The 26,611-nt window shown below is 36.8% G+C and overlaps 2 protein-coding genes and 1 pseudogene across 4 annotated transcripts in view; 2 read left to right on the top strand and 1 right to left on the bottom strand.

Annotated features, from left to right (window-relative positions):
* Ttc27 (tetratricopeptide repeat domain 27) overlaps positions 1–24,271 on the bottom strand; it is a 168,012-nt gene extending 143,741 nt beyond the window's left edge. For 2 of the 3 annotated variants that reach the window (XM_058578456.1, XM_058578455.1), the window contains exons 1-5: positions 23,964–24,248; positions 22,496–22,673; positions 19,858–19,987; positions 14,442–14,582; positions 9,321–9,423 (exon numbers count right to left, since the gene is read on the bottom strand). In XM_058578456.1, the coding sequence (XP_058434439.1) occupies positions 9,321–9,423; positions 14,442–14,582; positions 19,858–19,987; positions 22,496–22,673; positions 23,964–24,063 (652 nt within the window). In that variant the 5' untranslated portion in view covers positions 24,064–24,248. Of the gene's footprint in view, positions 1–9,320; positions 9,424–14,441; positions 14,583–19,857; positions 19,988–22,495; positions 22,674–23,963 lie in introns of all 3 variants that reach the window. The other variant, XM_046441613.1, reaches the window with a different exon arrangement.
* Positions 200–304, top strand: LOC131424081 (DDIT3 upstream open reading frame protein-like; annotated as a pseudogene).
* On the top strand, positions 318–833 carry LOC124090816 (DNA damage-inducible transcript 3 protein-like). The gene has a single exon (XM_046441684.1). It carries the CDS (start codon positions 327–329, stop codon positions 831–833), a length of 507 nt encoding a protein of 168 aa, XP_046297640.1. The 5' UTR covers positions 318–326.
* Positions 24,272–26,611: the final 2,340 nt, after the last annotated feature.

The raw sequence follows: 26,611 nt of genomic DNA, 5'->3' as shown, positions 1-26,611 counted from the left end.
AATTCCCAAGCACTCCCCATCCTGTCCTACAGTCCCTGACCTCTATCTCCCACACAGTTCTCTCTCTGCTCTAGCTACAATGACCTTCCTTCAGGCCTTCAGACAAATGATACTAGCCTTCATGGTTCACAGAGGCACTTCTTTTTAACATCCAAAGTACAAAGTAAGTCAGAAGCTTGGGTGTAAGACAGAGCATATCATGTTGAAGATGAGCGGGTGGCAGTGACAGAGCCAAAATCAGTTCCAGAACCTAAGGAGAAAGTGTTCCAGAAGGAAGTGTATCTTCATACATCACCACACCTGAAAAACCTGATCCAACTGCAGAGATGGCAGCTGAGTCATTGGCCTTCTCCTTCGGGACGGTGTCTAGCTGGGAGCTGGAAGCCTGGTATGAGGATCTGCAGGAGGTTCTATCTTCAGATGAAAATGGGGGGACTTATACCTCACCCCCTAGAAATGAAGAGGAAGAATCAAAAACCTTCACCACTCTTAACCCTGCATCTCTGGCTTGGCTGGCTGAGGAGCCAGGAACAGCAGAAGTCACAAGCATCTCCCAGAGTCCTCGCTCTCCAGGTTCCAGTCAGAGCTCCCTGGCTCAGGTGGAAGAGGAGGAAGACCAAGGAAAAACTAGGAAATGGAAACAGAGTGGCCAGTGGCCAGCTCGGGCCGGAAAGCAACGTATGAAGGAAAAAGAACAAGAGAATGAAAGGAAAGTGGCACAGCTAACTGAAGAAAGTGAACGGCTCAAGCAGGAAATAGAGCACCTGACTCAGGGAGTAGAAGGCACACACAGTGCTCTAATTGACCGAATGGTTAATCTACACCAAACCTGAGCAATTGGAACCATCACTCCCCAACTGGGGCCACTACATACCTTACCGTGAAGGGGCCACTGACCACCTTCACACCAGTGTCAATGATGTAACCCTCAACCACATGTCCAGTAGGGGGAAGGATTGGGGGAGACAAAAGGAAAGGGTCTCAGCTTGTATGTAGAGATAATACATTATTTATTAACCATCCATATCCATTAAAGACTTTCTATGAGCAAAAAAAAAGTACAAAGTAAGCTTACTATCAAGCCTATCCTGTTGGGCTGGGGATGTGGCTCAAGCGGTAACGCGCTCACCTGGCATGCGCGGGGTGCTGGGCTCGATCTTCAGCACCACACACAAATAAAATAAAGATGTTGTGTCCATAGAAAACTAAATAATAAATATTTTAAAAATTTAAAAAAAAAGAAGACTAACCTGTCATCCATATATAAGATGATGCTTATCTGATTCTCCTATAGGTCCAAAACCCTTATCAACAGTAATGACATCCAAAAAGCTCTGAAAACAAAGTTTTTTAATCTGACCTGACCTCATTTAGCCACAAAAACTTTTTATTTTATTTTTTATTTTTTCAGTACTAAGGATTAACCCCAGAGATGCTCTTCCACTGAGCTACATCCCCAGATCTTTTTATTTTTTTAATCTGAGAGAGGATCTTGCTAAGTTGGCTTCAAATTTGCAACCTTCCTGCCTTAGCTTCCAGAGTCACTGGGATCTACCATACTCAGGTAGCAGGAAAACTGGATGTGAATGGATGGGGTAGAACTAGCCCTTCTGATAAAACTTTGCAGTAGGAAAAGGGAAAGGTATAAATTAGATGAGGCAGCTTTTGCCACTCAAAGGAACCAAAGGGTCCTGTTTGCCTCACTAAACATGGCAGGAAAATATTACAAGCAGTCCAAAGCTCTCCTGTCAATGGAGGACTGGGTGAAAAAAATTATAAAATATTCACACACTGGAATATTGTACAGCTGTTAAAAATAAAGAAGTTTATAAGCCAAGTGCAGTACTACTAGTACATTCTGGTAGTTTCAGCTACTCAGGAAGCTGAAGCAAGGACAGCCTGGGCAACACAGAAAGATTCCATTGGGGGCGGGGGTAGGGGTGGGGTCTAGACTAAACCAGAAATTAATAAAACCAGTAACTAAGGAGAAAGAGAGAACAGGGTAGAAGGGAAACAAACAGAAGGGAGACTTCTCTAAATACACCTCATTATGTAGTTTTGACTCTAGAATGATGTAATTGTTTTACATATTCAAAAATTAAAGAAATAAACGAAAAAAGTATTCCCTAAAAATTGAAAACAAATGGAAAGAAGTAACCCTTATTTCAAATAAGCATTAACCAACTCTAATTTATACCCCCCAAAAAAATCCTCTTCCTTCTGACCTCTATGTATCACCAGCTTCATTTCCTACTGCTGATCCCTTCAATTTTTCTATCCCTCTCCTGCCTCTCTTTCCCAAGTATTTCCCTCTCTTCCATCTGTATAACCTTTAACTATATCTATTAAGTTACTAAATGTTCTTAGAATTGTGTTAGATTGCCAGGTGCAGTGGCACATGCCTGTAATCCCAGAGACTCAGGAGGCTGAGACCAGAGGATCTCGAGCTCAAAGCAAGCCTCGGCAAAGTGCAACTCAATGAGACCCTGTCTCTAAATAAAAACACAAAATAAGGCTGGGGATGTGGGTCAGTGTCGAGTGTCCCTGAGTTCAATTCCTGGTACTGAAAAAAAAAAAAAAAGCACACTAAAGGGCTGGGGCTATAGCTCAGTGGTAAAGTGCTCGCCTAACACCTGTGAGGCACTGGGTTCAATCCTCAACCACCACGTAAAAAATAAATAAATAAAATAAAGGTATTGGGTCCATCTACGACTAAAATAAATTATTTATATATATAAAATTATGGCACACTAAGCTGGGCCAGGTGGGACATACCTGAAAGCTCAGCTCTTTGGGAGGGTGAGGAAGGAGGATCTTGAATTCCAGGCCAAGTAGGGGCAACACAGTGAGATCCCATCTCAAAAAAAAAAAAGGGCACCTATACCACCTTCAGTTCTACCTCACAGAGTTGTTATAAGGAATAAACTAGTTAAAGATTCAGAACAGTTATACACACCCTAGAAATGTTAGCTGCATTATCATTACTGGTTACTACACTGCCGATTAGCTTAGAATTGTAATGGAAAGAGTGAACAGGACTTGGACTCAGAAACTCCAGGACATAATTCTGGCGCTTGGGCAACTTCTGAGACTTGATTCTTTGTCAGATGAGTTAGTTAGACAAGATGATCTCTAAAGGGCCTTTCCAAAGCAAAGATTTCAGACCAGGATAAGTGTTTAGGAATGAAAAAGAGGGATAGATATGGAACCCTTAGGGAAGAACTAATAAGATTTAAGAACTGGCTAGATATGCAGAAGTGATGGAAAAAAGTGAGTCAACTATGAACACAAAGTTTTAAGCTTTGGATGACTCAAGGTTTCAATAAAAAGAGGAGCATGTTGACCCAACAGATATATATTTATTATTGTAATAAATCTGTAGGTTCTTCATGGAAATTAATATTCATGACCTTCTGGATTAAAATCTCTTCTCATGAGATTATTTTAATGCTATGTTAAAATGAAACCTCTACCAATAATTATAATTACAGATAATCATATATGTAGTACATTTAATAACATTCATTTCTAAGTATCAAATTTATGAAAAATAAATCAATGTATACATCAGTCACCAAGACACTAAGCTCTTGAACAACTCTGAATGTGGAAACAATCTAACCTCAAAGTCACACAGCTGCTAGAGATGTCAAAGCAGAACACACTGACAAAACATTTTAACCTGTTTTCTCTAAGTGACTTTATGACTTCATTTCCAAGCAGCTAAGCTATAATAGTCCACTTTATGCACTATATGGAACATGTTTTCAGTATCAGATCCCACAATAAATTATTGTGGGCCCTTAAGTAGTCTCTAGAGAATTGTGGTTCCATTTAGTATGACATTCAAAAGAATGCCTTAGACAATGATGAGGAAAATATTTTTTTTTAAGATTCTAACCTATTTCTATCACAGTTGTGATCAGACCAGCAAAGAAATGCTGACATTCTAATAGTCACTATTTCATTAGGTTATACTGATATAACCTTCCTGGACAAAAATTTAAAGCTCACAGTTGTTTATAAAATCTTTTGCATATGTTTCATACACTGAAAAAAACCCTGCCAACTTTTTGATGACCCTTCAAGGGTAACATTTCAAATATAATGGATCTCGAATAGTATTTCAGTTATGACTATTTGGTCAATATTTGGGTCAAATCCCAGAACAAAACATTTTTAAAATAAAATTGTTTATGAAATATCATAGTTTAATAATATCTACAGACCTAGTTAGACATAGCCAGAATGTCTAATTATGTCTAGTCACCAATTTATGACTAGATAAAATAAAAAATGTTGTTGATTAGCCTAGAACAGCCACATAAAAAAAAATTCTTAGTCACAAGGCAAAGCAAATGATATGCTGAAATATATTGCAGAAGAGAACTGAGGCCACTTGGGGAATGAGTCACATAGAGTCATATTTTCCAGATATCTTGGTTAACTATTTCTGTTTTAAAACTTAATTTTAAATCTAAGAATAAAATTACATACCATCTGGTTCCTACCTTTTAAAAAGAAAAATATGTGCCAGGTATGGTGGCACATATCTGTAATCCTTGAGACTCAGGAGGCTGAGGCAGAAGGATCACAAGTTTGAGGCCAGCCTCAGCAACTTAGCAAGGCCTCAAGCAACTTATTGAAACTATCTCAAAATAAAAAATAAAAAAGGCTGGGGATGTAACTCAGTGGTAAAGCACCCTGTGTTCAATCCTCAGTAGCAAAAGAAAAAAGAAATTAAAAGAAAGATGCATAAGGATGAAGTTTTTCTTTTACTTTTTTTTTTTTTCTTTTTTAGGGCTTGGGTGGTAGCTCAGTGGTAGAGTGCTCGCCTAGCACATGTGAAACCCTGGGTTTGAACTCAGCATCACATAAAAGTAAATAAATAAAATGGAAGAGATTGTGTCCATCAACAACTAAAAACAATAATAAATAAATAAGTTTCTTTTTTAGTTGTTGACACCTTTATTTTATTAATTTATTTATATGCAGTGCTGAGAATCGAACCCAGTGCTTCACACATGCTAGGCAAGTACTCTACCACTGAGTCAATCCAGCCTTCTTTTATTTTTTAATATGTGTCATTATTATAAAGATTAGTCACTGAGATATGGGAAAGATGTGTTCATGTACGCAAATATAACTTGGCATAATATGGAAAGAACGTAATATTTTATATATACAGTAATTGCACCATGTGATTTCCTTTAAAAAAAAGAAAGAAAGAAAAAGAAAAACCTCCCAGTTACACCTTGCTTTTTTTCAACAACCAATTTCCATACAGGTACAATGAAGCAGAGCTAATTAAATAATATCCTATGCAGTATTATATAACTACCTCTTTATAAAATTAAATAATGGATTGAATTCTTATGCCATATCCTTCCAAATGATTTCCTTAACCTCTAAAAAATCTAATTTGCTTCCCATTACTACTATGGACATTCAATTCATTCTTGGCTTTCAAAAATTCACCTAATTTCATGAACGAGAAGCTTGTCCCCTCACACTTAGTTTGTTTATGGAATGTATATCACTTCATTTCAAAAATATTTAATAGCATGTTTGGGATAAAACATTCTACCCTGTTTTCATTGTACTGAGGAAAACAATGTGTCTGCAATAGGAATATCCAATCCAAAATTTCTCCAAGTACTACTTCATTTTTCATTTTGAAGAGAATGCCCACCTAAGCAAGATTCAGCTCCATACGTATCTCTACAGGATCAATTTTCTCATAATTTCTAAAATATTTGACTTTTTGAAAAACCCAACTTCAGAAGTTAGACAGAAACTGCTATTGAAATGGAGGACAAATATTTCTAGGTACCAACATTGCTCCTTAGAGGAAATTCTCCAACTTCTCCCTAAATATTGCACATCAGACTCAATAAATATTACCCGTTATTATTCAATAAATATGTAGCAAATATTTACTTTTTTATAGGCACTATGCTAAGAGAAGCAATTTTTTAAAATTTCAGTCCTTAAGAAGCTCACAACTCTAAAGTGGCCTACAGCCTTAGTGGAAATATGCATGGTTCAGTAGACTAAATTTGCTCATAAATATCATTCATAATCCAAAAGTATTAAGTCAAAGTCTTTCTGCAGGAAAAGATCAGTTGTTTTCCAGTTATTATTTAAGAAATATCATATAGAAAAATATTAAGTTCCTTACATATAATAAAACAACAGTAAGTCCCAGGAACAATTTTTTTCAAATACAATGTTTAAATGATCTACCATTGCCATGCTTATTCCACAGCCTTGTAGTACGTAAAATCTTGAAAGAATATAAAGTCAGAAGATGAAAAGACCTCCCATGTTCTTGAATGGATAGAATTAATATTATTAAAATGGTCATATTTACCAAAAATGATCTACAGACTCAATGCAGTCCCCCTCAAAATAACAATGATTACTTATATCAGTAAATAGCAGAAAGATCAGTAGAGTAGAGGAAAGGAAACAGGAGGAGGGAGGAGGGGAGAGAAAGTACTGAGGACTGAATTAGAGCAAATTATATTCCATACTTTTATAATTATATCATAATGAATCCTTATATATAACTAAAAAGAGTCAATTAAAAAATAAAAGCCGGGCTGGGGGTGTGGCTCAAGCGGTAGCGCGCTCGCCTGGCATGCGTGCATCCCGGGTTCGATCCTCAGCACCACATACCAACAAAGATGTTGTGTCCGCCGAAAATTAAACAATAAAAATTATTTAAAAAATAAATAAATAAATAAAAGCCAATGACATTTTTCTTAGAACTAGAAAAACCAATTCCAAAATTCACTTGGAAGAATAAAAGACCCTGATGAGGGCTGGGGTTGTGGCTCAGTGGAAGACTGCTTGCCTAGCACATGTGAGGCACCAAGTTTGATCCTCAGTACTACATAAAAAACAAGTAAGTAAAATAAAGTGTCCATCTACAACTAAGAAGATTAAAAAAAAAAAAAAAAGACCCTGATGAACCAAAGTAATTCTGAGCAAGCAAAGCAATGCTGGAGGCATCACAATACCTGATCTCAAATTATACTATAGAGCTAGAGTAACAAAAACAACATGAAAACAGACATGAAGAGCAATAGAATAGAATAAAAATACAGAGACTAACCCACACAAATATAGTCATTTGATACTCTACAAAGGAGCCAAAACATACCTTGAAGAAAGACAGCCTTTTTAACAAATGATGCTGGGAAAACTGGATATCCATGTGCTGAAGAATGACATTAGATCCCTCTCTCCCACTCTGCACAAAAGTCAACTCAAAATAGATGAAACTCCTGGAAATTAGACCAGGAACTTTACAACTACTGGAAGAAAACACAGGTCAAAGTAACAGCACAGGCCTCAACCCTATTTGTAAGTCTTCTAAAGTCCAAGAAATAAAGCCAAAAATCAATCCGTGGGATGGTATCAAATTAAAAAGCTTCTGCACAATCAAGGAAACAAGAGTAGTATTAAGAGAGAACCTACAGAATGAGAGATTTTTGCCAGCTACTCTTCTGAAGGGCATTGATCCAGAAAATATAAAGAACTCAAAAAACAACACCATAAAAACAAATAACCCAATCAATAAACACACACATGAACTAAACAGACATTTCTCAAAAGAAATACAAATGGCCAACAAATATACACAAATAAAATGTTCAACATCCTTAATAATTAGGAAAATACACATCAAAACTACATTGATATTTCATTTTTCTCCAGTCAAAATGAATCAAGAATACCAATAACAGCTGGGCATGGTGGCATGCCTGTAACCCCAGCCACTCAAGAGGCTGAGGCAGAAGGATAAGAAGTTAGAGGCCAGCCTGATCAGCTTAACAAGACCCTATCTCAAAATAAAATATAAAGATGTGAGATGTAGCTCGGTGGTAAAGTGGATCCTGTGGTTCAATCTCCAGTACCAAAGGAAAAAAAAAAAAGAGGAAGGGGTTCAAGAGACAGGGAAACAATATCGATGAAAATTAACAATGAATATCAATAGAAAACAACATCAATGAATCAAATATACTGGTTGAATAATATTTTCCTTATTTTCTCTTTTTTGAATTATGTATAGATGTTCATTTTTATCTAAGATTAGTATATGTTAATGTATTTTTGTTCAAGAATAAAATAAAGTTGGGGAAGCAAGTTCAACCAATCATGTGTAGCTCAGCAATGTTACCATACAAGCTGTAGTCCTCCCCCTGCTTCTGGGCTGCCTTGTTGCTAATGGGTTACTCCTGAAAAAACAGATCCCAGAAAAAAGATCCCTTCCAGGAACTTCTTGCAATTATACATGTAAGTATGTGTGACATATACTTTCATGAATATGCTCCCTCTGTCAAGTAAAAAATCACTACTTCTCCACAGAAAGTGATACTAACCACCACTCCCCCATCTCTTAAACAGACGTACTCACACGAATACCCATTCATTCTATACTCCTGTGATGGGAAAGGAGTAAGGGGTTTGGAATCAGAGAGAGCTAAAATTAAATCCCGTCCCTGTAACTCAGTAATTCTTTACCAAGTCCAAGTTAATTTTTGTTCAAATACTCCTTCAACATGAGAGAATCTGTTCTTTTTTTTGGCAACTTTTGCCAAGAAATATCACTCTAAAAGCCCAAGGGTGAAGGAACCCAAGATTCTCTTCTTTTTCAAAGTGCTTCCCTAGAGGGTATGAAAGGTATCTACAACATTGATATTTGTTTGGTTTACAATCATGTGGTAAACTTTTCATTTGTTTTAGGCATTTTTCCATTTAACATTATATATTACCAAAAAAATAATAAGACAAAAATGTAAAACTGCCTTCCTACTCACATTATTCTCAGAAAATGTATTTTCTATCAAAACAAAAATTTAGCCTTGTTCCTTGTTCTCAATAGGATAACAAGATAAATAATTTCCTACTCTGGGTAATATAGCACAATTTACTCCAACTCAAGTTAGCTAGGCTTTTAAAAAAATAAAGGAAGTTTACATTTGCTTTCAAAGAAACTTATTAAAACACAAAGGAAAATATTAAAATACCTTTAAGAAATCACAGTGACCTATATAGAGCAAATCACCTTTCCAAGTAGATAATACAAATGGAAGTGACTTATCATTTTTAAATTTAAAAGATCAAAAGGAATTCTATATTATACCACCTAATAATTTACAATATTTCATATCCAGAAAAAATACAGGAAAAGAAACAACTTCAAACAAAAACTCATTCTTACCTGTCAAAGAATAAACTAACAAGGAATATCTTGCCAAGAAATTAGAATGGAGCTACATATCCATATCAAACAATAATCCACTACGTACCTTGATCAATACAGTTTTCAGCAAGAGCAAAAAGCTGAGGTGAACGCTCCTCAAGCAACTGCTGATGGATATTCACACATCTCAGAGCCCACCATGGCAAACTCTAGAAAAAACAGGTAAGCTGAAATAAAAGGACACTTTAGGGGGAAAAAAAAACAAAAAACTTTTACATTAATTGAGACTAATTTTTTAGAATTTTTTTACATGCATGAAATTTATTCTTCAGTAAGTTTACCCACCCTCTGCTAAGTTTTCAATATCAAAAAACACTTCTAGTGTTTTTCATTAAGAAAATACCTCATTTCCATTCTCTTAAATGCTGTGATTTTTTTTCCTACTCACTTGGGCTTCTTGAAGCTATTTCATAATTACCATCTCCTGCTTTAAAATATGTCTGTTGTAGCCAGGTGTGGTGGCATATGCCCATAATCCCACCTACTCAGGAGTCTGAAGCAGGAAGATCACAAACTCAAGGCCAGTCTAACCAACTTAGCAAGATCCTGTCTCAAAACACAAAATAAAATGTGCTGGGGAATGTAGTTCAGTTGTAGAGCACTTGTCTAGCATGCCCAAGGCAGTGCCACAAAAAATTTAAAAATTAAAATCAAGGGGCTGGGGATGTGGCTCAAGTGGTAGCGTGCTCACCTGGCATGCATGCGGCCCGGGTTCGATCCTCAGCACCACATACAAATAAACATGTTGTGTCCGCCAATAACTAAAAAATAAATATTAAAAAAATTCTCTCTCTCTCTTTTAAAAAAAAATTAAAATTAAGAAAAAAATGGCTGTGTCAGCATCCTGCTCTTCTGTGGCACTCTGCCACCACAACAACAGACATTCCAACTGCAGGATGCCTCCTACAAGAACCCCCAGAAGGTGTGATCATTCCATAACCTGAACTTCCAACACATCATTTGCCTCCCTTTACAAACACATTCCACTGTATTTATGTAAGTCATCCTTAGTTTCAATGCCATTCACTATCTATCCAACAAGATTAGAAATCAAGTCTTACTCACCTTTGCATCTTCCTTAAAGTAATGTATTTTGCACAACCCTACAGTAAAAAAATACTGTGGATTCAGATATTCACCAAAACTGGGAAGATCCCTTCCACGCCCTTGTGAAACCTCTTCATGAATCCTTCTCCTGATCTCCTGCCTCTCTGAACCTCAATGCTGGTCCTAGAAGTCGGTACCACATTGCACAGCACTGGTTTTTTAAGTGTATAACTTATATCTGAATCAGACTGCATTGTATACAGTGACTTGACTAATGCACAGAAGAAGCACATAGCAGATTTTTCTTATATTTTCTCATGCTTGTTCTTACAAAATCAATTCATCCTTATTAAGGACTAGGAATGTAGCTCAGTGGTAGAGCACTTACTTAGCTTGTACAAGACCGTATGTTCAATTCCTAGCACCAAAAAAAAAAAAAAAAAAAAGAAAGAAAAAATAAATATATCCTTATTAGGAAAAAAAAGAAGAAGAGCAAAAAACAATTAACAAAGCCAGTATAGAAATATACCTGCATTGCCTAATGCCATACTCTTTCCCTAGAAAAATCCATGAGAAAGTTTATTTTCTTCTAGACCTTCCTCTATGTGTGCATGTCTCTATGTGTATATATATGTCAAGTTATAATAGGTTTGGGGGAGGATGTTGTTTTGTTTTTGTGGTAATAGGGATTGAACTCAGTGGTACTCTGCCACTGACCTAGATCCTCACTTAGCTAGACACAGGGTCTCATTAAGTTGCCCAGGCTGGCCTTAAGCTTTCAATCCTCTTGCTTCAGCCTACTGAGTAGCTGGTATTACAGGCGTGAGCCACCATGCAGGGCCCAAAAGTATTTTTTACCTTGGAACTTAATTTCATGACTAAAGGGTTCCCTCCTAAATGGCTACCCAGCACAATTGCATCAATGACAATGATGCAACCATAAATGAATTTTAACTCGATGATAAAATTCTTTCTAATTATTTATGCTGTTCTTCAGCCCATTTAAGGAAAGGTGGAATTATCTAATACAAAGAGTTTCAAATCATTTTTAATTAAGTTCCCTAAGGTGTCGCTTTGTTTTCCTTCTTTTTCCCATCACTAAGGCTAATGAAGTCAGTCTACATTTCAATTATCTGTCCTGTATCAGCTGTCAGCAACAAGTGAGTCATCTTTGGCAGCAAAGTCTTCCCTTTTTTAGCTATGGGAATTTAGATGCATGCATCCAAGTCAAAAAGATTGGCCTTTTAAGAAAACATATGACCTAAGATGCTAAACTCTTAAACATCAGATCTATAAACATTAACTCTTAACCCAAAATTATCATAAGGAGGAGGAAAGTGTAAAACAAATATAGAAAGCACAGCTGATTTTTCTACTAGAAAATATAATGACCCTTTTCTATTTGCCAAAAGTTGCTTAATAAAAAAATCAGGCATTAATAAAAAAGAAAACCAGAAATCTTATTTCAAATAATTTCTCAATCATAGCCCTGATTGAGAAGTCACACTAGTGAAGAAGCTCATAGATGGCCAGGGCAGTAGTGTACTCAAGAGGCACCCAACAAATGTGTGCAAACTCATTCTGTCTCATAAATAAGGAAATGGATATTCAGAAATTAACTAACATAAGGCCAGACATACTTGCAATCCCAGCTACTCAGGATGCTGAGGCAGGAGGATCACAAGTGCGAGACTACCCTAAACAATCAGCAAGACCTGTCTCAAAATAAAAAATAAAAGGGCCAGGGATGTAGCTCAGTAGTAGAGAGCCCTAGGTTCAATTCTCAGAACCACAGGGAGAAAAAAATAATAATAATAACAGAAAGACAATGATTATATATATATATATATATATATATATATATATATATATACATACATATATATATATATACATATATATACATATTTACTAATTCCTCTAAATTGTTGATGATATGCATATTATTTTTCAAATGATGCTTAACATATTGATGACGAAAATTTCTGACCAACAAAACTGTCTCACTCATCCAAAAGTGACCATAGTTTCACTAGAAAGAAAATAATGCCACTTAGCAGCCTCACATCTTGGTGATGCAGTTTTTAGAGAAAAGTAATAGTCTATAAAACCATTTAACTCAGATCAACTCGGTGCAAATTATTTATTCAAGCTACTATCAATAAGAAATAAAAAAGGGGCCTCATAAGACATGTTGAAATCCATCTATTAAACACCTTTCTAGTACAATTCATTCCAAATCCTCTGGTTCTGATACATTTCTCATACATTTAAAACAAAGTTAGTGTCTGATCTTGACTGCTTGAGAAAGTAAGCCCCTACAGAGTACAGACCACATCTACACTTTTGCCTACAGAAATAGTGTTTCTGGTGCTTTTTGTTTGGAAACAGAGTCTCTCTATGTTGTCCAGTTAATTCTTGAACTCCTGGGCTCAAGCAATTCTCTTGCCTCAACCTCCCCAAGTAGCCAGGACAGAACACTTGCCACTGTAACCAGTTAAAATTTTAAAAATTATAACTTTTTTAAAAAAATCTACATTTATAATAAAAAACATATAATAAATATATTTTTAAATTTAAAATATAAATAAATTTAAAATATAAATAAAATAAAATATCATGGTTGGGTTTTTTTTTTTTTTTTTTTGATACCAGTAACTGAACTCAGAGGTGCTTAACCACGAGCCACATCAACACCCCTTTTTTGTATTTTATTATGACACAGGATCTTACTGATTTGCTTAGGGCCTCGCTGAGTTGCTGAGGCTGCCTTTGAATTTATGATTCTCCTGATTCAGCTTCCCAAACTGCTAGGATTACAGGTGTGCGCCACGGCACCTGGCTAAAATATCACGTTTCTTTTTTGTGTGTGTGTGGTGCTGGAGACTGAACTCAGGGCCTTATGCATGCAAAGCAAGTACTCTACCAACTGAGCTATATCTCCAGCCCAATATCATGTTTCTTAAAAACTTCAGCCAACACTTACAAACTGGGACACTTCCCATAAAATTCAATACAGGGTTTGCATCAAACCAAGCTGCAACAATAAATAAAGCAAGGGTTATCAAGTTATACCCTGTAGGCCAAATCCAATCCACTGCTTGTTTTTATACAGCTTAAGAACTGAAAATAGTTTATGCATCATTTTGAAATCATGAAGCCTAGCATAGTGGTGCATACCTGTAATCCCAGCAACTAAAGAGGATAAGGCAGAAGGATCTCAAGTTTGAGGCCACCCTGGGCAATTCAGAAAGACCCTATTTCAAAATAAAATAAAAATAAAGGGCTGGGGTTATGGCTCAGTGATAGAGGACTTCTGAGTTCAATTCCTGGTTTCACCAAAAAAAAAAAAAAAAAAAGGATAAAAAGAAAATATTTAAGAAGAATATTTCACAACAAATTTAAAGTATATGAAATTTGAATTTCAATGTCCATGAATAAACCTTTATTGGAATACAGTTCTGCCCACCCATTTACATATTGTTGCTTGCTGCCTTCAAACTTCCATGCAGCAGAGCTGAGCAGTGGGACAGAGACTCCACACTATTTGTCAACCTCCAATAAGCCTCCAAAGACCTTTGTATCTCTCTTGTGGTTTTTGTCCCTCCTACTGCACATCAGCTTCCTGCATGTATGAGTGTTTCTCCTCACTAGTTTATATGTGACCTGAAGAAACCAAATAATAGATATTCAACAAATATTCTACCAAATCCAACCCAAAAAATGAAACCAGACAGGATGTGAGCCAAAAGGCAATAAGATCTGCTGCATTCTAGCTATTGTACATGATTCTTAGATAAAATTTATAAGACATATTAATGACATTTTTAAACCTATACTTCTAAGAAAAAGCATTTATACACACAAGGCATAGAAATTCCTAAAGAGGCTCAATATAATCTCACTTTATGCTAGATGAAAGTGACAAGGAGAAAAATGTTTGCATATTTTCATTGTTTCATTATTATTTCAAAACTAAATACCTCGAAGATGTAGAAAGCATCTTCCCAAGTCTGATGCTAATACGCACAGTCACACTTGGGTATAAATCACCCAAGTCAAACACCAAATACCAAGTCACACTTGGGTATAAATCTTACAGATCATTTTCTTGGCTTACCTGAATTGCTGCCAGTTTATGTCTAACATTCACTAGGATAATGCGCGCTATAAGGAGCAGTATAGGCTTTGATGTGAGGCTGTACACTGATTCACCATCTAGAATGAGCAGGCTCAAAATAACTGTATCCAGTCCTTTGACCTGAAAAAAAGTTTGAAAGCTAAAGTAACATAGTTTAACAATTTATTCATCTTTCCAGGTCTTACAATAACATGTAGATTTTCCAGTTAATTATACTTTGAAATAAGGACATTAACCTATTACACAGCAATAGGCACCAGACAGAATTATAATCTACAAATATTCTTAGAGAGCTACAAATCCATTCTACCCTTACACATAATTGCCCTTCTACTCAAACTTTAGAGGAATAGGGTAAAAAAAAAAAAAAAAGTTTTGATTATCTGGGGGTGGCATATGCCAGTAGACCCCGCTACTTAGGAGGCTGAGGCAGAAGAATCAAATGAACCCACAAGTTCAAGACCAATCAGGGCAATATAGCAAGAATCCATTTCAAAAAACCTTTTTTAAATTAAATTAAAATGAGGAACCAGGAATTCAACAAAATGCTAGCACTGAAGAAGCCATGATGACTACCTACAACAAAATATCATCTTCAATGGATTTATATTAAACATCTATGTTGTGCTTATGCTTCACTAGCTAGTGAACATCATTACCAATATTTCTCCACTCCACAAAGCCCATCAAACCAAACCATCAACAAGGGCTTACATATCAAATGCTTAGTAGGCATTAGGCATACAACCATAAACCAGAGTGAACAGATGGCTCCAAAAACAGGATGCCTTTGAAAAATCCACTTTCTGCTGAATAAAGATCTTTTACAATGAACAAAGCACCTGTATTCATAAAAGGTGACCCGTAGAATTTTAAAAGCTGCACCAAAACAGCAGGACTGCTTAACCATTATGAATGGGCTCTAATGTCACAAATAAAAGATAGTGTCCTGAGCTGGGGCTGTAGCTCAGCAGTGTGAGGCACTGAGTTCCATCCTCAGCACTACATAAAAATAAATGAAATAAAGGCATTCTGTTCACCTACAACTACAAAAAAAAAAAAGATAGTATCCTGCCGAGCTCGGTGGCACATGCCTGTAATCCCAGTGGCTTGAGAAACTGAGGCAGAAGGATCGCAAGTTCAAAGCCAGCCTCAGGGGGCTGGGGTTGTGGCTCAGAGGTGTATCGCTCACCTAGCATGCGTGGGGCACTGGGTTCAATTCTCAACACCACATAAAAAGTAAAATAAAGATATTGTGTCCACCTATTACTAAAAAATAAATATTAAAAAAAATAACCAGCCTTACAAACAGTGAGGTGCTAAGCAACTCCATGAGACCCTGTCTCTAAATAAAATACAAAATAGAGAAAGGGATATGGCTCAGTGGTCAAGTGCCCCTGAGTTCAAACCCTGGTAACCCCCGGCAAAAAAAAAAAAAAAAAGATACTGTCCTGTTTCTTACTGTGTTTTAAGTAAAATTTTTAACTGAAACCTCAGTTTCATCAATTATATAATAAAATAACTGAAACTACAATTTCATAGACTCCTTATTAAAGATTAAACTAGTTTAAGTAATATCAGTATCTAATTCAGTATTCAAAATTTGGAATAGTAAATAAATACTGAATATCTTAAATATTGATTAATATTCAATAGGGAAGAAAGAAATAGCTATAGGTGAATCCTACATTCCATTTGCATCATCACTGAGAATTGTAATAGCAGAATAAAGACAACATGAATAACTATACCAAATTGCAAATAAAGCTTACTAATGTCTAAAGATAGAAGAAATTAAAAAGAAAAAAACTTCATTTTACAAGTGAGGAAATAGACTCAAAATAATTAAGCTGGGCTGGGCATAGTGGCGCAGGCCTGTAATTCCAGCCACTCAGGAGGCTGAGGCAGAAAGATTGCAAGTTCAACACCACCCTCAGCAACTTAGCGAGACCCTCTCTCAAAATAAAATAAAAAGGGTTGGGGATTTAGCTCAGTGGTAGAAGGCTTGCCTAGCATGCGTGAGGCCCAAGGTTCAACCCCCAGAATCACAAAGAAAAAGAATCCTTATCTTACTTTGTGATGAGAAATATGTCTACCTATTCTAGTAGAATTTTAGATCAGTGTATTCTAACTAAAATCCCTAAATGTAAATAAAAAATAAGCAAACTCTTTTTGTACTTATAGATGGACAGCATGCCTTTATTATATTTATTTATTTTTATGCAGTACTGAGGATCAAACCCAGTGCCTCACACATGCCAGGCAAGCGCTCTGCCACTGAGCTCCAGCCCCAGGCCCAAATTGGCAATTTAACAGGGCAACAAATACAAATTATACAAGACAGTGATGATATCATTACCTCTGATACTCAAAGTCAGAGTCTGGTTACCAAACCTACTTCAATCCAAAACTCTCCAGAGATGGTATGAACAAGTCAGACAAATAACAAATTCATGAGTGAATGAATGATTAAACAAATAAAGTTTTCTTCCTAGTGCTTCTCCTTTATCATCAAAGAAAAGTCAAATGCTGTAGAAATCTTCTTATACCTGCGATATAACACTGACATTCCAACTGAGTTCTAAATGTGCTCTGAGATTTGGGGAAATGGTTCATTTTAAAGAGGATTATTTATATTTTCAATAAAAACAGACAAAGCAAAAGTTAACAATTCCCTTAAGAATAATTCCTCAATCAAGAGAGCAGATGACATATAAAAATACACATTCATAAGAATAACAATGAAAAAAATTAAACATCTGGAAACCTGAGAAAAACTTAATATAAAACCAGATTACCATGAGATCAACCTTTATGTATAAGAGTTAACCTACTGTTCATACATGAATTTTCTGTACTATTCCTCTGGGGCTATTTAGCACCACTCGTCAGAAAACAGCCCTACAAATGCAAAGGTCATAAGTTAGAGGCAGGGAAAAAGAACTTTGCTTTAGCGATTACATTCCATGACCATAAAGTATATTTGCAGACATTTGTATACTGTAAGAACTAAGAAGATGAATCAGTATAGGAAAATGACAATTAGAAAAGAGTGATGTGCTACTCTTCACTTTTAAAACTTCAACTCCCTCTACCTTCCAGATAAACATCTTCAGGTCACTGGTGAAGAGTATAATCAATAAAAACCTTTTGGAAAAACCTAGCGCTACCATGAAAAGGTCAACATGTGGACACTCTAAAAGGCAGAGAAACGCCACTTAGAGATATATATACCACAGCAGACATTATAGCAGAAATGTTTATGTCCCTCCAATATTCATGTTGAAATCCTCACCCCCAAGGTAATGGTACTAGGAGGTGGAGCCTTTGGTGGTGATTAGATCATGAGGGATTGTGGACTGTCCAGATTCCGTAACTATGAGAAATGAGTTTCTATTGTTGATAAACTCCCCAGTTTATAGAATTGTATTATAGCAGCCCAAACAGACTATGACAGCAGAACTTCCAACTCAGTGCTAGAAAGAGTTTGTGTGTTGAAATATTGATTCCCCTCAGCCATCAGCGTGGCAAAGGATAGCCTACAGGTCAATAAAAACAGCCTTCTCCACTGCTAAGTGCCTTATGCCAAACACTATCATTTTTTAAAGCATGCTACACTTTGAAAGTCTTGCAAATGATATCCTGAAGATATGCTCTTAATGGCATTATGATAATGGCAAAATATAGAAACCACTTATATGACAATCAGAGTATACACACAGAGCCTAGCATGCGCAAGTCCCTAGGTTTAATCCCCAGTACCACAAAAAACATAAGATATCATAGTAGATATATAAATGGTGGTATATTCATACAATTGGAATACCATACAACAGAAGAACTGAATAACGTGTAATTTCACAGTATACCATTGACCAAGAAAAGTCAAAAAAAATATATACGCTTTCATTTACATAAAGATCAAAACTGACAACACTAAACATGATTTCTAGGGATTCATACATAGGTGCTAAAACCATGAAGAAAGGCATGGAATGATGAATACAAAATTCCATGAGAATGGTTCATGAGAGCAGGTCAGGGGATGCTATCACAAAGCATAAACCGGGGATTTCTAACGTTGTATTTCCTAAATTTTTGAAAGCAAAACACATGTGAAGAAAAGTACAGGAGCTGTGGTGTGGCTCAATGGTAGAGTGCTTGCCTAGCAAACGTAAGGCTCTGGGCTCAATCCCTAACACTAAGAGAGTAAAAAACCATCAGACATGAATACTCAGCAAATATTTTTAACTATGATGACTTCAAACCTACATTATAAGGCCATAGAAACCAAAACTGTTTCATACACAAAAGAGAAGGAAAGAGTTGTTCCATATATGTAAACCTCTAGATAATTGAAACATATCTCTTTAAGCACCATAATCATTGGGGTAGTTATTTCTCCAATTCTGGATGAAAACCTTCATAAAGTGTAAAATTATAAGTTCTCTTTTTAGACATAGATACAAAAGACCCTTTAACTTTTCAGTAATGATTTAGAGTCATCACTATGAATTTCAATGATTCTATGGCAATAAAGATGGTGACTCACTAAGCTGAAGTAGACAGAGCTAACTACTGTGGTTTTCAGACCTTGTGTGCTTTTGTACTTCTCTTTCCATTCTACCAACAAATTATTAACACCTATTTCTAACTAGCTGCATTCCACTACTTCTAATTCTGAGAAACCAGGTAACGGTAAACAGGTAAGTCCCTTTTGCTGCATGAGCTTTGAATGCTAAAGGGCCCTATTTTCAGGCTGAGCAACTGGCAGTATGTTTAAGATCACTAAGGTGGCTGGATAAATTGAAGTTACCATACTTCTTTTGTAGATCACCTCAGACTCACCAAGCCCTAGATGTGAACGCTCAAAAATCTCCTGAGGAGCTCAAATTGCAAGTTCTACTGATGACCTACCGATGAAGGTCAATATTCTTGTTAAAGATGGATAATAATTATAACCATAAAGTACCTATATGCCAGGAACTTTAAATGTTTGTAATAGAAAGGAAACCACCCCTGGGAGCCATTTTTAGGGAGAGCAGCAAAATTTACCGGCAACGAAATTAAACAGACTTCCAGATTTGCTGCTTTTCCAGAAAAGATCTTTCTGAAACTGTGATATTATAACCAAGTGATGGGTGTAGCTGTGTGTGCTCTAATAAAAGTGCAATTAATAAAGCTTGGTAAAATGAGGGTGTCTGAAGAGCAGTCTGAGACTAACAATGGATCTTGTAGAAATATTTGAAATCTGATCAATGAATAGAATTCTTAGTGGTTTTGCACAAACCATAAAATTTCTTTCCTATCTAGTATTAGCTTCAGTTTAGAAAGACCTGCTTATAATGAATAAATAACACAACAATAACAAATATGACATTTTCAAGAAACATACCTCACTGAACTGCTGTAACAAAGTAGATGGTAAAAAATCCTGAGGGTTCAAGTCCGTAGGAGGCCCTGTCCAGTTACTCTGAACAAAAAGCTGCAAACTGCTCACACCAAGGAGGAATATCAGCTGTTGCCTTCATGTAAGGATGATTAAAGAAAGAAAAAAAATGAACCACTATCACCATAAAAATCTCAAACATGCTATTTCATTTCAGTGTTAAGAAAAAGATATCCAGTAACAATTGTTGAGACTACTCTAAAGTACTATTAAAAATCAATTCTGAAACAAAATAATTTTACATCTGTAATTATAACCGTGGTTATAACCAACATTATAACTATGAGCCACATATGGTTCTTTTAAATTTAAATTGACTAAAATTAAATAAAATTTAAAATACTGGTCTTAGCACTTTCCATATTTCCAGTGTTCAACAGCCAAATATAACCACTATATTCTTCTTTTGCTGTCTGATGTACGTACACCATTGTAGCAACTACCACATTGGACAGAGCAGATACAAAGCATTCCCAGAACCACAGAAAATTCTTCCAACAGTGCTGATATAGGTCCTACTCAAACACCTGTAACTTTTCCTTATATTCTATTTAAATAGCTCTGACATTATCAGAAGATGTAAGAAAATTTAACTTTATACAAAAGAAAACTGGTCATAAAAAGTTTTTTCTAACATTTACTGATCCTGTACCAAATGCTAGAATGAAAAGACCTCAAGAAATCTGACTAAAATCTCTATTTTTTTATGCTGTTTCACTTTAAGATAGAAATAGATATTTTCTATAAAAGGAGAGATATAAAACATTTGGGGCCCTATATGTCACACACTTGTTTATTTTTTGTTGTTGTTGTTGTTGGCGTTTTTTGGCCGAGAAGACATAATTTGTCAAACCCTATATTAAAACATTGAAATCCAGCAAGTAACAGCCAGGAAATACTGGAATTTCATTCTGAAGAGAAAGAAACAGCAGTCACCTTTTTCTTCCCATAGTCCCTAGGCCTATTTATTTATTTATTTATTTGTGGGAAGGATACCAGGAAATGAACTCAGGGGCACTCGACCACTGAACCACATCCCCAGCCCTATTTTGTATTTTATTTAGAGACAGGGTCTCTCTGAATTGCTTAGCACCTCGCTTTTGTCTCAGCCTCCAAGCTACTATGCCACCGCGCCCAGCCTTAGGCCCTTTTCAAAAGGAAAATTCTTTAACTGGAGAGGGAGGAAAAAAAAAAAAATCAAACTTACAAGCCTATAAGAGCCCAGAATATAAAGCTCTGGAGGTGTTCAACTGACAACAGAATAAGGAATAACTGGCACTAGAGAAAAGAGCCTGCCTGTATGTAGAAGTTAGGAAACAGAAAAAAAAACAGGTGTATAACAACATCTTAAAGCTTTAATACAACCATCCTAACTAAAAATGCTTAAGGTGAATTGAGAATAGTTTAATTTTCCAATGCCCAAAAGTGAGTCAAATGAAGTGACTCTTGTCAAGCTAGAATTCTAATCTACCGGTGAATAATGTGTGTGTGTGTGTGTGTGTGTGTGTGTGAGAAAGAGAGAGAGAGAAAAAGAGAGAGAGAGTTAATGGATACAAGGCAAGCTGCTCCTATGGTATACATACATCAGAAAGCAAAATAAGAATCAAGATTGGATATTGCAGGAAATATAAACCATTGGGAAACCTGAACAAAATGAAAAGGAATTATATTACATTGAAAAATAAACAAAAAACCTAGAGTAACATTTGTGGGTGAACTACTTACAGATATGGGTTATGTCTTATATTTACAATCTCAACAACATAATACAGTAGTTGGTTTACTGGTTGAAGAACTAAATAAAGGCATTCCCTATGTAAAAAAGTAAAATGAAACAGCATGCATTTTTCAAGATAATTAAAATTTGATGTGGATGCCACAGATAGTTGAGAAAAGAAAAAGGCATATTAACAAATCTCTAACAGAAAAATACAGACTACTGAAAAGCTTAGATTTCACAGTGTGTAACTTGTAGACTATACTTAACCCTATAAAATTACATAAACTTTAATGGAAGAAAGTAAGCCTAAGATTTCATAATAAAAATATTAAGTTTTCTGATCTCTTCAAAGATAACAATCTAAAACATAATAAAAGTAGTTAGAAGTGTCACTCAGTAATCTAGAAATAACAATACTGTTAACCTGCTGAAAGGAGACAGGTCTAAGGTCTTCTTATTGTTCAAACATAACCATATGGAAGTTCGGTGGGTAGTGGGTTAGCAATTAACAACCCATTATGTGCAGGTCTCAAAAATTTACTACATCACTTTACTTTTTCATTCTGCATGGTCTTCTGGACAAGACAACTTATAAAGATAACTCAGTATATCTTCAAGTCCAGGCTTATCAACAACTGCTAAAATGAGTGCCCCACGATGTCAAGGTGCTATTATATTTATTCAAAATCTGTTTCTCCATGAAAATCTTAAATAAAATTCTACCTTTCTGGGGCTGGGGTTGTGGCTCAGCGGTAGAGCGCTTGCCTGGCATGTGCGATCCTCAACACCACATAAAAATAAATAAATAAACAAAATAAAGGTATTGTGTCTAACCAAAAATAAATATTAAAAAAAAAATTCTACCTTTCTGTTTGGTCCAAATCTGCTGAGCAATCCAGAAATGTAACTATCTGCTTCTCCAGGTAGCTGTCAATCTTTTCTTCAGCCATCATTGTTGAATTTAAAATATTTTGAGTCACTGAATGTAAGAACATGGCCTCAAAGCTCCCTTCTAATAGTAATTGTAAGAAAGATCCACTCTCTGTAATATAAAAAATTAGACCACTAATCCAAAAGAACAATTTTTTTATACTATAAAGAGAACCTTATAGGAAAAGGCAATTTTACTATGAAAAAGGTATACATAAAGAATGCTTGCTGTACATTAATCACAAAGCACTGACCAAATATCTGTCATTATTCAAACAACACCACTCCTAAATTTAGAGCTCACCTGTACTATGAGCAGCAAGGTAACAGTCACACCAAAAAATAATATTCCTCATTAATAGGTATTATTAACCTCCTGCTTGGAAATTCACAGATTCCAAATGACAACAGAAGTTTTGTTAGCCAGGGTCCTAGGATTTTTCACACTCTGGCTCATTTATTCACCCACTATTCTCCCTCATGAAGTCACTCCAAACATACTGGTTCACTAATTGTTCTCCTAATATTCCTAGGCACATTTCTGCCTCAATGCTTTCGTAATTGTGATTTTTTTCGTGCTGAACTTTTCTACACGTGCCAGTCATAAACTAAAAATCAGCTCGTCTGATGTCCCATGAAACTTTATTCTAGACCATATTTGACACCACTAGATATCGATTTCCTCCCTCCTGGGATTTCCTGTGTATGTACACACGTGCACGTGTGAAAACACACACACACACACAAACACTATACGACACTAGTAAATGTCCATTTTAACTCTCTACCTCCCTGGTAAATGTGCACTGCTTACAAAAATTACATCTTTACCGCCTTATTTGGGTTTTTCTATTTACTAGCTGTGTGACTTTGGATAAATAACGCATTCATATTCAGATGTCTTCATTTGCAAAATGGTATTAAGATAGTATCTACCTTACATGTCTATTACAGGGAATAAATAAATGAATAATGTTAAGGGCTTACAAAAGCAGCAGGCAGCTTTTGCCTTAAACCTATATCCCAGCGACTTGGTAGGCTGAAGCAGGAGGATCCTGTTAATAGAGTCCAGCCTTCGCAACTTACTGAGACCCTGCCTTAAAATAAAAAATAAAGGGCTAAGGATGGAACTCGATAGTACAGCACCCCTGGGTTCTAGCCAGTAAAAGAAAAACGCAACGGAAGTTGCCACTGTTATCATTCTGAGCCTGGGAGCTGAGCAGTTTGGGGTTCAGACGCACCTAACCCCAAGACCCGCTCACCACGTCAAGGGCTCAAAAGCCCCAAAGCCCGGATCTTGGTGTGGGGTTGGAGGAGACAAGGAGGGATAAGATCCAGAGCTGGCATCCCGCATCCTCACAGCTCCCATGCTGGCCTAAGACCCTGAAGGTGCGCCTCTCACCAGAGCCGAAGACCCCTTCCTGCTTCCATTGCTGCCGCTCAGCCTCGGTGGGGAAGCCCCTCAGAACTGCCACCTCCGGGGTCCGTATCAGCCCGGACATCGCTGCAGCCAAAATGCGTTCCTATGAGGATCACACAGCAGTGAACGAATAATGAAAGAAAGCGTATCCAAAACCTCCGAAGTCAAGTAGTGACAATTATAACGACACCCACAGAGCTATAACTCCATGTGCGGATATTGACCTAAGGAGGCGGCCATGACAGCAGCGCTGAGCACCCTGGGAAAAACACACGTGCTCTCTGACCCAGTTTCCGCGTAGAAAACCAACCAGAGTCTGGGTACTGAGCATGCCCGGTGGGATGTCCCGCCCCCGAGGCGTGGGGGCGGGGATGAGCTCAGTCACGCCCCTAAGTGGGTGGGGTTGGGGTGGGGTGGGAGGGGTGTTTATTCTATTCCCACTACTGGCAAAAAATACAAGTAAAACAGCAACTCACAAAGGAGATCTTGGCCAACAGTGATTTCATAGGCGAGGCAAGAGCTGTGCTTCTAAATGCTTTTGCGTGAGAACTCTCTTGACTACCTGATGCCACTTTACCATTGAACTACATCCCTAGCCCCAGCCCTTTTATTTTTTTTTAATATTTATTTTTTAGTTATAAGTGTACACATGATTTTTATGTGGTGCTCAAGATCGAACCCAGTGCCTCATGCATGCCAGGCGAGCACTCTACCACTGAGCCAAAACTCCAGCTCCAACGCTTTTATTTATTTTTATTTTTTGATACTGTCTTGCTAATTTGCTAAGGGTCTCGCTAAATTGGTCAAGCTGGCCTCAAACTTGATATCCTCCTGCCTCAACCTCCTGATCTGCTGTGGATACATGTGTGCCACCATGCCTAGCTAATAAACCTTTTTTTTTTTTTTTTTTTTGGCTGGGGAGGTGCTGGGGATTGAACTCAGGGGCACTTGACCACAGAGTCACATCTCCAGCCCTATTTTGGATTTTATTTAGAGACAGGGTCTCACTGAGTTGCTTAGTGCCTGGCTTTTGCTAAGGCTGGCTTTGAACTCAGAATCCTCCTGCCACAGCCTTCAGAGTCTCTGGGATCACAGGCACATGCCACCATACCAGCAAAACTTTTTTTTACTTATTCAAACTTATGACTTTTGATGTACCCTATCACATTCCCATTAGTAAAGAATCTTATTTCCCAAAATCCAGCCTTCTCTGGAGACTATCATTACACAAGTTCTATAATTAAGTTCTCAATTTATGGAGAGTACAATTTGTAAAAAAAAAAAAAAAAAAAAAAAAACAATTTAAAAATTATAATCTTTGCATGCAATAATTAATAGGGGCTGCAGGGGCTGCAGCTCAGTGATACAACACAGGTGTAGCTTGTAGAAAGCCTGGGTTCAATTCCCTGCACCACAAAATAATTAATAATATGTGAGTGTTAGCTTTTCATCATTACATCATTAGGGCCAAAATAGCTGACACAGATATCTTACAGAAGAATGTATTTTGGCAAATGGTTACAGAGGTTTCAGTCCATAGTCAGCTGGCTCCATTGGTTCGGGTCTGGGGTGAGGTGGACCATAATAGGAGAAAGGCATGGCAGAGGGAAACTGCTTGCGGCTCAGTTCATGGAAGACAGGAAGGAGAAAGAGAGAAAAATGAGAAGGAGAGGAAGGAGGAAGGGGCTGAGAGAAGATGAACCCTACTGGGAATGCCCCCTTAGTGACCTGCTTCCTTCAGCTAGGTCCCACTTTCCCAGAGGCCCATTCAGCATTCAATGGATTCATTCACTGATGAGGTCAGTCCTCATGATCTAATCATTACCCCCAAACCCCAACCTCTGAACAGAAGAAACTTTAGGGAACATTCAAGATCCAAACCACAACAATGTGGGGTTTTTTTAAAAGCCCTTATGCCAGAAAAGTGGATGTAACTATACTTAGGATATAACTATTTGCCACAAAATCAACCAGAGACAATATACCTACAGCTCCACTGAGACTGATCACATCGCCTATGCTACTCCAAGATTTTTTTCTCCTCCTCAGGGAAAATAAAGCTCTTCATTGCTAACCCCAAGCCAAAATTAACTGTTCTGCAGGTCTATTATTCAAGTCATTCCAAAAGCATGAGCTCCCAGTGGACTGTGTCTTCTTTAAAAGATCACAAAGGGTATATAACCATAGCTGCGGATAATATATATAACCCCTGAGGATAATGTCCCTATACATAGAAGTTAAATGATTAGAGATGATCATCAAAATTTTGTTTCCTCACTTTGGCTGATGTAGCAAATAGAATGACCCAAGCCCTGGGGACATAAGGATTCAGATTTCCTAACACAAGGATTTATGGATAACAGACGTAATGGATAACATATGACCAATAATTTGTCTTCAATTTCCTTTTGGCCAACTGTGATATGGTTAGCATTTCAAGCTGTGCCTGAATTTATTCCACAGGTGAGTTAAAAGTGTATCTAAGCTAAAGGAAAAAGCAAATTGGTTATCTAAAGTAGATGCAGTGGGTCACTTAATCTTACTTTCTTGATTAAACCTGGTAAATCATGGGCAGTGGGTTCCAGTGTTCTTCCAGATGCTCAAAACTCCAGTGTATTTGTTTCCCATTT

Source organism: Marmota monax, unplaced genomic scaffold (assembly GCF_021218885.2).
Source record: "Marmota monax isolate L192 unplaced genomic scaffold, Marmota_monax_Labrador192_F-V1.1 WCK01_AAM20220418_F8-fsc00010, whole genome shotgun sequence".
NCBI classification, from domain to species: Eukaryota; Metazoa; Chordata; class Mammalia; order Rodentia; family Sciuridae; genus Marmota; species Marmota monax.
This window is presented reverse-complemented; position numbering and strand designations above follow the sequence as displayed.